This window comes from Lichenostomus cassidix, chromosome 1 (genome assembly GCF_008360975.1).
Source record: "Lichenostomus cassidix isolate B80296 chromosome 1, HeHo_3.0, whole genome shotgun sequence".
NCBI classification, from domain to species: domain Eukaryota; kingdom Metazoa; phylum Chordata; class Aves; order Passeriformes; family Meliphagidae; genus Lichenostomus; species Lichenostomus cassidix.
In genome coordinates, this window is record NC_139479.1 from 32,682,093 (window position 1) to 32,696,243 (window position 14,151).

The 14,151-nt window shown below is 40.1% G+C and overlaps 1 protein-coding gene across 3 annotated transcripts in view; it reads right to left on the minus strand.

Moving 5' to 3' along the window:
• The window catches only part of SLC9A7 (solute carrier family 9 member A7), a 71,061-nt gene that overhangs the window by 15,426 nt on the left and 41,484 nt on the right, over positions 1-14,151 (minus strand). For 2 of the 3 annotated variants that reach the window (XR_014850890.1, XM_085055827.1), the window contains exons 9-13: positions 13,959-14,047; positions 13,733-13,846; positions 11,251-11,362; positions 9,736-9,889; positions 3,234-3,293 (exon numbers count right to left, since the gene is read on the minus strand). Coding sequence is in view for 2 of the 3 variants with exons in the window: in XM_085055827.1 (XP_084911953.1) it covers positions 3,234-3,293; positions 9,736-9,889; positions 11,251-11,362; positions 13,733-13,846; positions 13,959-14,047 (529 nt within the window). In the remaining variant the exon portion in view is untranslated. The remainder of the gene's footprint in view (positions 1-3,233; positions 3,294-9,735; positions 9,890-11,250; positions 11,363-13,732; positions 13,847-13,958; positions 14,048-14,151) is intronic. The other variant, XM_085055835.1, reaches the window with a different exon arrangement.

The following is a 14,151-nucleotide window of genomic DNA, read 5'->3' on the forward strand; positions in this document are numbered from 1 at the left end:
GGAACACTGGATAGACAAATTGAGTACTGGATTGTAAGACATGCTAAAATAAAACACCACACACAAGAGCTCTGAGAGGTTACAAGGGCTGAGATGTTACTGCTTTGGTTATCACTACATAAGAAGGGGTTTTGTCAGGGAAATTGGTTAATTTCTCATGCAGAAAGCTGACAAGCAATGTCAGGTAAGTGACTCAGTACAGCAATATATATATATATATATATATATATATATACATACATTCCTTTGTAAGTACATATGAAAATAAAAGTATTTGTGGCTTTCCAAACTCCAGCTGCACATGGGGGAAGGTTCAGTGTGCTATGCACAGCAACCAAGCTCATGTTGGTTGTGCAGCTGGAAGTGTGAATGGGGAGTTCAAGAAGCTCATTCCAGAAGATGAACATAGTTTGCATTCTCTAAATAGTTTTTGCTCCCTGGGTTACCTATTCACCTCACAGTACATAAGAAAACCAAACAATTCAGTGTCTCAACTTTTACTTGACTTACAAGATTGTGCATTTTTTTTTGAGGATTTTAGCTGCCCTTAGGCAGGGGAATGGGGCTTAATGGAGGACCAAAGCAGGATAACCACTCTGTTCAGTGAAAAGTCATAGTATATCACAGACCAGGAATTTGGGTTCACTTTGTGCTGATATGAGAGCTTTTCTATATTAAAATACCAAGTTTTAGGGAAAAAAAAATACTACAAATGTTCCTTTCAATATTGAAATAGTATATCCACACAGACTTTTCAATTTAATTTTTTCAGTTGTTTTTCAGATTAATTTATATTTTAAATACTCCAAATTAATTCCTTTCCATAAATCACCTTTTAAAAATTTCTGATCCACAGTTCAGAGATTAATACCACATGCATTTCCATTTTGAATCCCCACAACTACTTTTTGTATCTTTCAAACAGTATGCTCTTATCCTCTACTCCAGCATCAACTGTATAGGAAGCTTTCTTTTTTGGTAGCAAACCTGCTTGTTTAAGTTTGAAGGTTTATATACCCCAAACTCATGACAAGCATCATGGGTTTTTTGCAGGCCTGGCCCCCAGAATTCTTAGGACATCTCACCTTTATCACTTGGAACAAAACAATACCCAAAAACAGTCAAGTCTCTCCCAACCTCCTTTAAAGTAAGAGAATCACAGAAAACAGCTACTTCATCCTTGCTTAACTACTTCAATAATTATGAGTATGAGTAAAGCTGCTGCATGCATGTCTTCAACATTGATTTTCTTCTTTAGGTTAAAAGAAAAAAATCTATTTCACACACTTAATATATTTTAAAAGGTGCCTGTAATTTAAATGTGCTGTAAAGGTCAATATAATCTCTCATTTATTTATAGTTTTATAAATGAAACTATTACTGGATGGATTTACACAGATCCCCTCCCAGAGATCAGGGACACAGAGAGGGCAGCCTTGCTAATGGCTGGGCTGTTTTGCTCAAACCCCATAGCAGGAAGGCAGGTGGGCAAGGGCTGGGTAAAACCAGTGTTTTATTGAAGAAGCACAGCCTCTGTGACAGGGACTGAGTGGCACAACAGCTGTGGGACAGGCAAGGTAAGGCAGATGCCAGCAAGCATCTTTGTTTTCCCTCCACCCTTTCTGAAAGCCTTTTGCAGCAGTTGTGTGTGAATTCCTCAAGGGTGTACAGTAGCAGTTCAAGTAGGTAACTCTTGAAAAGAAGATTCCAGATGAAGAATATGAGCAGTCTTTTAGCTGTAACAACGCATACATGTTTTGAAATTGGTAAAAAACCCCATCTATTTCCCCAATTGGAATCACTTTGGTATCTGATAGACACCTTATTCCTTCAGTACATAATTCTGTAGTAATAATTACATAGTAATAATTCTGAATTATTACTACGTAAAATTCAGACACCTTTATTTCATCCTTTGAAAGGTCATTGGTATCTGTAGACAAGTGTATGCTATAGTAAAAATTAATCAAATTTAAGTGTATTTCTTCACTTCTCCCCAGTGAAAATATTTTTTAAGGCAAAAAAGGCTTTTCATGCTTTAAGATCTCTGTAATAGCAAACACACTAGTCTTGAGCTCCTTATGCCCAACACCAAAGAATAGCTTTTCTGCCCTTAACTGCCTCCTGGCCTTCTTGGTCCTTATCTACAGCTGAAACTCCAACATCACAGGTAGGAGAGCAGCTACCCAGATTTGATCTCTCAAATACTAAGGTTATTTATAATTCAGTAATTTAAACAGTGTGGGAAAAAGTGGTTGACACACAAAACTGAACTAAGTAGATGGAAATGAATGTTAAAAAGGCAGATAGAACTACTTCAAGTTCTCTACTACATAGTTTTAAAATGGGTGGAATAATTTCTTCTGATACTTCAGAAACTTTTCAAGGCCCTACAACACATAGATGACAAGTTTTCAAAATACCAGACATTTTTATATTTAGCATCTGTAATTACTATGGCAGTAGCCAAGAATGACTGTAAGAGATAATAGTTCTCAGATTCTCTGTACAAACTAACACATTGCATCTGTGGAAAATCTGGTAGTTTGCTGGAAACCTTCATGTGACAAGGTACATGAAAAACTTTTCATTGCCCATACCAAAGAGCTTTCTTTACATAAATATTCTGTATATTTTTTTATACATATACACACACATACATATACACATCCTCCTACAGATGTCAGTTTGAGATTTATCTTATTTTAAATTCTCTCTCTAACTGTGTATCCATTCTGAAACAAACAAACCAGAATCCTAGTCTTCTCTGGTTGATATTGCTCTGTTTTTAAAAATACATCCTCAAAAAGGCCAGGCTAAATCATCTATGAAGTTCCTTCCAACCTGCAGAGTTACATGAAATAACTTCAAGCAATGCTTAAGAACACCTTTGTGATTAAAGATCATAAGATCAAATCCATGATTTTCAGCTTTCATGTCTTCCAAGGCCAGAGATCCTAGTTTTGCTTTATTAAATGTCTATACACAGAATTAAAGAATGAGGTGTTTTATAGTTTCTTTTCTTTTTTAGACTAAGGACATGATGTGTGACCCACACTCTCACAGCTCAGAATAAGTGAATAGATTCAGAACTGAGGAACTTCTACAGCACTCTCAGAAAAGAAGCAGCAGCTGCATGCCACAGTAAAGAAAAAGAGCACACACTCAGTGTTACAAAGATGAAAAAAGCCAAGCACCAGGTTAATGTGGTATCAAGGAAAGCACAGTGTCACCTGAAATACAGCCAGTGGCTTTCACTCATCTCTTCCACCGATGGAATATGGTCACCAACTCTGGTACAGTACAAGAATGCAATGTGAGTAACAAAATGCTCATGAGATGGGGGCTTTATAGAGCTTTTCAGCAAAACAACAACAACAAAAAAAAACCTACCCAATCATAAAAGACAGAACATACATGAACAACAATGCAGAACAATGACAAAGCGACCGAAAAACCAAAATTAGTAACAGCAACAATTTATGATTGACATATCCAGTAAAATTCTTCATTCATTCAGATCCCAGCTGGCAAAGCATCTGTATTAATGACAGACTACATCCCCCAGAAAACCAAATTCAGTAGCTCTCTTGGTGCTGCACACAGACAGAGCCAATCTAAAACAATTGCTACCACTTCAGACCTGCACATGGTCTGAAAGAGTCATCAGACAAAGAAGTCACAAGAAGCTATACAAATATGAGAGGGGTCACCAGTACCACCTGGTTTCAGAGCACCTGGTAACAAGCACTAAACCACTCCACTGGTTTAACTGACAATTTACTATCAATTTTTGATTTAATCTCCAGTCATAGCAGAGTCTGGTTTTACTCCTTGCTTTGCCTTTTACAATTGTGTTTGTGGGGGCAGTTTTAGGTACAAATGAAAGCATTTTTGGCTTCCAGTATTTTCCACATACATTCCTTAGCAGCCTGTGGGGTTTTTACCCCCTTATTTTTCCATGAAGGCATTTGTCAAGAGCTGCATATTGCTTATGTGAAATAAAAGCCCAGATGATCAGAAATCCACAGAGGCCTCACTTAAGAAAAAGCAGGTGTACACACCCTGATTCGAGGCTGACATCCTGATTAACAAATATTTAAGGCCATAGCTTGTGATATGAAGAGCATGTACTCATCTAATCCTTGAATGTCGAGGCAAAAACCAGACTTTAGACAGATTTGTTTTGGATTCCAGGTTCAATTGCTCTTTTCCCATGCCAGCATACACTCCAGGTCAGAGTACTCTGCTCCTCAAGGCCACCACTGAGATGGTTCTGCATGTTCAGCAAAAGCTAAAATTAAAAACTGCCCAATAACTTCCCTTCTACGACTCCTTTCTCTTTGCTGTATCTTTGCCAAGTTAGTATACTAAAGTTTTCCCAGATGTCTGTAATGAGTGCAGCATTTTTGGAAAATTTTAGCTATTTTGGAAGAGTTCAACTGTTTCTCAGAAGATTGCTGAGAAATAATTCTCACCACCATGTTTTAAAAAAATTAGAACCTAATCACTAAAAAACCCTGGAATTAGGAAAAGTTGTCTCAAGTTATTTTAGAATGTTTTTGGGTATTTGTTTACTTCACCTAACCTAGACAATGACTCCTGAAACTGCTGGCTGAGGTTTGCCAGAGATTGGCAGTACAACTCATATCATCTATGTGCTCTAGATGTGTCTCAATCCAAATCCCACAGTGTCTTCCCCACATTTTTTCCTCTCTGGTGTGAATTGCTGTGTTTCAGAGAACAAGAACAGAGGAAAGGAAACATCTCCCATGCTTAACTCCAAACTTCCAGAGGAAGAGGTAATCTCTTTCCCACTAAGGAAAAGGCCCAGAGGGGTGAGGGTGGAGCCTTGGGGGCTGCAATGCCCCACCATTACGGGAGATTCAAGACTGATGATGAAAAACTAGAGACTGGGAAAGAAGGAGGAAGATTAGAAAAACTAGCTAGGGAAAGACAGCTGAAGAAAACAGTACAGAAAGACATTTTTCCTTGTAGGGAAGGAAAAAGCCCACAACAGAGGGCAAGGGACAGCACCTGTGTCTGTGCATCTGCCTTCATGGGCAGCAGAGAGTGGCTAGAAGGCAGGGGAGGGTCTAAGTTATAGAATAATGGAAACAAGCTGCAAAACAGAGGGTGTAACTTCCTATCAGACATCCCCCACACCAGTCTGCAACATAGCACTCCAACATCAACACTCGCATCCTGCCATCCCAGCACACTGAGGCATGGTATTTAAGAATGCACATTTTATCATTGGACCACCCCAGGTAAGAGAATGGAGTATAACCACTAAGCTGACAGTTTTAACACCATCCCAGATAATTAGGTAGTTCACACAGCAGCTGGATGAGAGTTAGTGCTTCCAGATTTCTTTTTCAGTTTGCTCTTTTACAGAAAAAAAAAATTTAAAAATCACTACATAGAAAGCTTTTTGAAAGCTTGTATATACAAGGTCAGATATAAGGCAGTAAATGTTTATGTTGACATTGTCTGTGCAACCTGTAGCTTTTATGATAAAAAGAAACCCAAAGTATTTTAAAGTGTAAGGTATAACGATTTGAGATTTATAAAAAGGTTGCTAAGTGTAACTGAAATTACTTCATTAAAATAAGCAATAACTTCCTCATTTCCAGCAGGTTATGAAAGAGAGGAAGGCATTAATCTATGTGTTGTTTCATTCAACATGAAAAGAAGCAGGTCACTAACCTCTAATGAAAAATGGAAAACACATTGTTTTGCAATACAAATGCTAGGAGTTCCCTTTTCTTCCTGTGACAGATAAATGAAACAAGAAGTCAGCTATTTTTTTGAAAAGAGGAATTTTGGTTGTGGTTTTAATTTACACAGCTCTCAAGTTTGCTGAAACTGTTGGAGCTTCAGCCAGGAAACTGTTTCTTTGTTTAGGCCTTTAAGGATGAGACTATATTTTTAATATCCAAAGCATGCTTTAGTTTCTAAAAAAAAATATTTTCTACTAAGAAAGTATAATTGTTTACCACTCAGATGCTTGGCTACATCTCATTGATAGTCAGCCAAGGAACTCCAACACATGACATCATGGCTTTAACTCCAGTTTTTGGTGTTAACTTTTAATTTGCTCAGCATCAAGTAGCAGAAAGCAAAAGCATCTAAAGATCTAATTATTCTTTACTCAAATTTCGAAGTTGTGACCTTTGTGACCTCACTTTTCTAGCCAGTTAAGCAGTAAACTGCAGTTAAGCCTCTGCTACAAACCACAGGTCCGTTGCTTAGCTGTACGTTAAAACCTGGTCAGTGTGCCCTGATAATCTACCCTATCTGCAAAGACACCTGCTCATCCAAATAATTGAAATTTTCAGAACAGCAAGAGGAGACAGAGAGTATTTTTGCCTATTTTCCTCCTTATGCTGCTTTTTACTGTACCAAAACTTAATTTTCAAGTTAGCCTCTCTACCCTTTACCTACTTTAAATATTTCATATCATGGGAGGGAAGGGATTAATGGTAAGTAAAGAACCAAGCATGCATCCCAAATGCCACACAACTAATGGTGTGGCCAGCAGACAAGCGCCTCTGCCTCTAAGCCACAGCAAAGCAGGTCTGGATCCTTGTGTAGGCGTTGCCCCTTGCATGCACACAGCTGCTTCCCCATGAGCTCAGCACTATGGGGCCAGGCTGACAGGCCTGGGTGGAGTCAGCTCCTTAGTACAGTTCTGCTTAAATCATGCAGGCACCACCTTAAATAAGCCCTTTTGGTTTTGACATCTATCTTGGCTCCTCTGACTTGCCCAGATGTGGGCCTGCAGTTCCTAGGGAAGGAGCTCAGCCTGTCTCTCCACAGCAGCTACTGAAAGGGCCACCCAGAAACCTTGCTGTTGGCCAAGCAGTGTCCACAGCATGACAGTAACACTGCCTTGCCACACTCTGAGCAGGCAGCCTACATCACACTGAAGGGTCAAGCCTCAGTGACTCTTCATTAAAGCAGGCCCTTGTCTTGGTAATGATTTGGTGATTGCTGACTAGCTCTCCTCCCTTCCTTCCTTCCACAAAGGCCAAAGTCAACAAGGATACAACGGTTATGAACTTCACATCACAACTGGACTGCTAGGAGTCCCCACAAATCCTGACATTTAAGTCCAACATACACATGGCAATAATTTTCTACATCCCTTTACTTTATCTAGGGAGTTAACCACCTTTTATCTTATAACTTCTTTTCTGCTAAATAATCCTGTATGCAACTACCGTTTAACTTCTAGCCTCTGGAAATTGAACTTAATGGACAGACAAGGCTCAGAAAGCATCCTAGGGACAGGTTATCTACTGCAGAGCCTCAGGACTGCATCAGCCTTACACACTCTGCTGCTGAGCGAGGCACTGGGACAGAATCTCATCCTCATCTCCTCCAGTTTACCTCTTCCACCAGAGAGAAGGTGATGGAAAAGAGATAACTGGCATAATTTTAAATGCATCTGTAAAACAAATTTGTCCCTTTTTAAAGGAAATAAAATCTATAAAATCAGGGGTTCTCGTTTTCCAGCAGAAGGGGTTCTAAGCACTGAGGGTACCTCACCGGCACAGTTTCTAATTCCCGATCAGCTGCACACGGCCGCCACCTCCTGGCACAAATCTGATTTTCCTGCGGTCCCAGAAGGTGCAGTCTCCATCTCCGGCAGGTCAGTGCCTACAGAGCCAGCTGTAGGCAGACCCGCGCAGTTCTCTAAAATGCTTCCTACGTGCAGCTCCCTTGTTATATATGTTATCCTTCCCTTAACAGGAAGTTAACCGTTTATTTTCTGTCAACCATGCCAAAGACGTGTCAGTTAAAATTACTGGTTATTCACAGGGGTTGGTAAATCACCCCCCAAAACTACAGCTAAACACTCAAAACTGCTTCAGTAGCTGCCTTTTGGCAGTTACTTCTCCAGGAATGGTGTCATGAACTTTACAGCTGTTTCGCCTTGTTGGTCACACTAATGACTTTTGCACGTATAGCCACCTTGAGGGATAAGCCTGGAATGGATATGGCATTAGTCCTCTCTGCCTACTGGACCAGCTCATCAGCCAGGCTTATGGAGTCTCATTACTGAACTAGATTAGTCCTGTTAAAGAAGTGCATAATCTTGCATGCTCCCTGGTTTCAATGGAGGAAGATGCAGGAGGAGAAAAAGCTGCTACTTCAGAATGATTTTCCAGTTGGCCAAGGGCTGAGCCATATGCAAAAATTCAGTCCTGTCCTACTGCTGATGTCTGAAGGAGCCCTGTGGCAGAGGTAATGGTTGACTGAACTCAGAAGCTGCCTTCTGAAACAGGTACAATGAACACAAGTCCTCTTCATTTAGCAGGTCAGCAGGACATCTGTCACTTGCTAGGTGACAAGGTTTGAAGGAAATACCCAGCCATGCTTCCTCAACAGAAGAGGTACAGGCAACAGGAAAAAATGCTCAAAGAATACCAGCTATTGTAACTATCACATCATCAGGATGTGGTACCTCACAACCATTAATGACACAATTGTGTTGACACTGGGTTTATTGCTGACTTCACACCAGGTGTTGCATTACCCATCATTAATGATATGACCTGCAGAGACCCTGACTAGAAGTGTTGCTTCTCTCCAGTGAAAAACCCAATTTCCCAATATTTGCTGTTAGTCAGAGCTGAGATACTGCAAATCACTGCTGAAACATCCGTGTCCAGCTGGAAGCATGCTATCTTTTATGAGAAGAGTTCCTTTTTTTTTGTCAAACTGTTACCTATTGCCACAAGCAGCTCACTGAAGTTTCCCAAAAGCAGTACCAGCCCCTGAGAATGATCAGTTCTTCTAAAGACTGAAATCAGTTTTACCTAGGTTTTTTTTTTTTTCCTCTCCTGTCACAAAAGAGTGGGATACAAATTCTGGTTAACACAATTAGAAAACAAGAACGAAAATTTTCAAGTGCCAAAGAGGACAAATCATTTACATATGAAAAACACACTAAAGGCCTTGTACAGCATGTATTGCTTTAATTCTCGTCTATTTATCTTTGTCTCCCAAACTGCCAAAACTTCCAGAATTACAATATATATGGTCTTTAACAATGATTGAGCACATCTCTCAATAAATATTCTCAAATATGAAAGTACTTGCAAGTCAAAAGTATTAAGTATCAGCCAGGATTTATAGTCAAACATCTATCATCATGCAACTTACCATTTTCACAGATCTCCTCAAAAAAGGAGGAAACACACCCAGAGGACTGGCAGAATCCCATTTATCCCAGTTGCTTCAGTAACATCAGGTTTTGTTTAAAGTATATTCAGCTTAACACAACCCATTAAAGACTCCACTGAACTTAAAAACTGTTAACAGGGCCATTACCAGGAAACAAGAGACAAGGAACTGTCTTAGAATTAATCCATCTAGTCCCATATGAACTTCATATTATACTTTCTTTTCAATACAGGGCTGCTTTTTCAGGCAACACTATTCCATATCCTACTAGATTGACAAGCACCTGGATACCTCCTTGCAGATCATCAGAGCACCTTTAGGCTGAATCCCAGTAGCATCTGTACATTTTCTTCACCAGCCTGCACTAGTACCTTCCTCTATAAAGTACCATGTTCTAAATACCTTATATATATATATTTATATAAAATACCATGTTCTAAATGCTTCCAGCAAGCCTCAAACAAGTTCTGTACAGCTAAGCCAAATTAGCAACTGCCTCTTGGCAAGTGAAGTTTCCCCAGCACACAGCTGCATACTGACCTGATGTTCAGCCATGACAGCATGGGAGTTGTACCTCCACCAACAATCCACACAGTGAAAAAGACGATGAGCAGAGTTGTTGAGAACATCATTTGGTGAGAGTAGGTAGCAGTATCTCGTATAGCCAGAGCAAATGCCATGGCTCCCCTGAGACCTATCAAAAAGAATGAAATAACAGCTGGGACTCTGAACAACACAGCATCTTTCCTTGTTCCCTTCCCACACAAAGTGTCAGGCAGAAAGCACTGGGCTCCAGCAAGTTTTAATTTCCTTAAATTCCTTGATAAAGTATGTCCTGGGATGATTTACAACAGAATGCGCTCTCCTGGTTTTCTGTAATTTATAGAATCTACAAGTGCTATGAAAAGATGTAAATATTTCCAGAAACAAACAGGAAAGGAAGACAGAAACAAGCAAGTTCTGGACAACAGCAAAACACTATGTAAGTCAAGCAGCTCCCTGAATCCAGATAAAAATTCACACTTTTCCAGTTGAATTAATAATTGAAATGTGAGTTCTTGTTATGACATTTTTATCAGCTAGAAAAATATTGTAGTTAATAACATGGTCACAGGCAGACAATATATTTCCCCCCTCCTCTGCTCCCAGTTATGAAACTCCATTAGCAAGAACAAGCCATGCCATTGGGCCATCTGCAGACTTCTCATGCAGAGGAATCACAGGATGGTTAAGGTCTTAAAGAACCCCTGGAGTTCATCTGGTCCAATTCCCCTGTTTGAGCAACCCCTGCTCAACCAGCAGTAGGTTGCACAGGACCATGTCCAGATGGCTTTTGATTATCTCCATGGATGGAGATGCCACAGCCTCTCTGGGCAGCCTGTACAGTGCTTGGACATTCATGTACATGTTTCATGTTGTTCAAAAAGAAAACCTTGTGTTCCAGTTTGTGCTCATTACCTCTGGTCCTGTCACAGGGCACCACTGCAAATAGCCTGGCTCTGTCCTATTTACATCCTCTAGTGTACAGAGGATTCCCTGGAACTTCTTGAGGATACACAAGTTTAGACACACAATACATAACTTGCCTTAAATGAAAAACTTAAACAGTCATCTGTGTGACAGAAATTGTGAGGCAGTTTAAGTCAAATACTTTTCTCCAACTAAGTGGGAAAGGACACCCATAAATACGCCTCGATTTTCTCAGCAGGTATCTGTTTCTGCACAAAGTGAACATCATCTCAGCTAGAAATAACGTTTTGGAAGAGATACATCCCAGTTCTTCCATCCCTCTCAGAAGAACTTCAAACGGAAATGCTCTATTACCAACATGAAGTGCTGCCTGCTATGAGCAGATAGCATTTCAAGATGTCAGTCATCCCAGACATGGCACACTTTCTGTAAAGGCTGAAAGATACATGGTGGCATGTTGCAATAATCAGTAAGCCTTCCATTTAGGATGCCTGAACATGGATTGTAAAAGCAGAAGGTAGCACTGTCAATTGCTTACAAGTTAAAATTAAGACTTTTTGCATTGCCCAACATTTTTGCTCTTACCTGAAAACATCATCATGTGCTGAAAACTCCAGCTGATCTTATGTCTTCTGCCCAAATTCAACAGGAAGGAAAGGGGGTAGATATGTGCAGCTCTGCCCAAAAAGATTGCAACCTGTTTACAGCTGAGGGTTAAGGATTTCTTTTTCGTGAGGTATGCATTCTTGGGTACCTGGCTTTAACCTGAAGCTTTCATTTTAGTGAGAGGTTCTTCCTATATCTGTGTATCTAAAGCAGGCTTTCCCCAATTTTATGTAACTTGTGCATACAGAAGTCATTACACACAATGCAAATTTTTACTAATATAACTACATTTTTAAACGCACCATGAAATTATACCTAGTATTAAAATGACCAATTGTACAAATGAAGACTTGTCTTTGAAAACTCACACTTTAAAGAATTATCACCACCACCATTCAGTTTTGTGTTTTGGAACAACAGAAATGCAGTGTATATGTGTATACAGAGGGAAAAACAACTTGAGGCAAGTGGCCACCCCATTATGACTCCTGCAGAGGCAAAAATCTCCTAATGGCTAGCAAACACTTAACAGTACAGAGTTGCTAAGAATATAAATCCAAAAGCCGCTTGTCAGCGCTAGAATGAAGTTCAAAAAGAATAGTGAAAGAGCACTGGTGAAATTTATGACAGCAGGTGGTAAGTGCCTTCTCTCCCTTACTGTGGTGCAAAACACCCAGTGGCTCCAGTGAAGAAGCAGAAAGCTGAAAACACTCTCCACTGTATAAGGAACACTTTGGGAAAAACTGGAGTGGCGGGCTGAAATCCTAAAAAATGCTAACACAGCCAGAAGCCCAACAAACATTGGTCATTTGCTGCTGGGATGAGAACATTAGGAAGAATAAAACGGCTCCCATGGAAAAGAAATAAAACCATATAAGAGCTCTAGACAGCATTGGGTTGTTGCCATAGCTAAAGTAAAGCAATACTGTCAGCAGGGAATATCTGTAGGAAAATCAGATTTTGATTATTACTTTGTACAATAACCCTCACATAACTATTGCAAGCAGCTTTTATACCAGTCCTTTTGAGAACTGCAGAAATCACACATGAGAAGGCGTCATGACTAATGTATGTAGGAATAATAGCTAATATTTTGCCAAGGATGCTGAGGCTCTAGCTCTGCCTTTGCAGTCCAGGCTTTCACTTTCAACAACTGGTGATGCCTCTACATTTAACCCCTGCAAGTTAACTCAGTGGGGACCATAGCAGTTGAGGTAAGACATGGGTGCTAGTATTAGCTGCCCTCCTCACAAAGGTAGAAAAACACTCAAGAGGCAACAGAGGTTGAGATCAGTGGTAGAAAAAGATGTGGAAAATGTATTAAAAGATGGGCAAGCAGGAAAAAAAAGAAACAACTACTGAGAACAAACCCAGGGCAGACAGCATAACTTGAGTTGATGGAAAGCCACACCAAGCATGAAAATTTGCAATTGTATACCAGATGCAACTATTCTGTTCATGTCTTTATCCAATGTCTGCAGAGCTCTGAAGCATTTCTTAGGTCATAAAAATGGATATGAGGAAACACAGGAGAAAATTTACTACTATTTCAGAAAAAAGTAAATGGCTGAAGGAAAATAAATGGGATAAATCCTGAGAAGTCATACAAAAAATAGCAGAAAGAAGAAGAGAAAATAAGTACATCCCATGCTAGGCCATCTTTATATGTCCTTTTACTGGGTTTTACTTCCATTGCCAGTAGCCCTACTCCTACAGCAGGCAGAGGAAGATGAAGACTGGAGGACTACTTCCCATTTCTTCATGCACACTTTTAATTGTGCAGAATTTTCGAGCAGCCAGGAATATATGAAGAGACAGTTACATAATCCATTTCAACAGGGAAAGGATGCAGAGCTTACATGAGTGTGGCTGCTACAAAGTGCTCAGTTCTGGGGAATTTGAGAGTCAGGTACCAAGCCGACCAGGGACAATGGCAGAACCTTGAATTGTGTACCCTTCATGTCATGGTCTGCACCCCAGCTCAGCTCCTTTCTCATCCCATCACCTGAGATGCTGACCTTTACCTCTGGGGCATTGCCCAAAAATGATCTATTCACCCATATTCCTTTTTATGTATTTGAAGTTAGCTTACTTTCGTAAGGGGCCACTGGAAGTGAAAAATGAATATTTTTCTAGGTCTCCAAAGTCCCAATACAAGAACAACACAAGCAGTGTTGGCTATCAATGGCCAAAACACCCAGTAAAGCACGTTCATTTATTTATCTAGTGCAATTATATGACTTCTAACATTCAGGCACAAAGCCAACAACTGTGTGGCACAGAGGCCTTAGGGCTTTGATGTAAGGCATAACCAAAGGCTGTTCTCAAAACTATTGTGCCTGCAAAACATTAGGGAAACTTGGGCCAGCCACCATTCTCTGTTTGGTAAAGCCAACAGACATCACAAGTTTTCATGCACTTAAGACAATAGAGAAACCTCACACAATGTGAAAAAGGATACAAAAGCTCCAATAATGAAAACTGGGCTGAATATGTGCTTCTGGAAAGTAAACAGTGCCAAGCCCATGTAAGAAAATATGAAGTTCTCTGCCAGGAAGTGCAATACCTCGAAGAGCTAGGGAGAAAACCACCACATGTTAAAGGCCAAGTAAGAAAGATGCTGTAAAAACAAAAGTACATGGACTACTACAGCAATGCACTGTACAAAAGGTAAAAGACATCCTTGCCTGCTTTGTGCGACTCCTTGATTCGACTGACAAGTTATTGTAGGTATAATGTGCCTGGGTGATTCCACAGAAGAGAACAGCCACCACACCTGTGAAGAGTCACATGTGAAAATCAGCCTGTTTATTGGCAGCTCACCACACTTTCCCTTCACAAGCTCCATTAAATGTATATATCATTTTTAACCTTGAGATT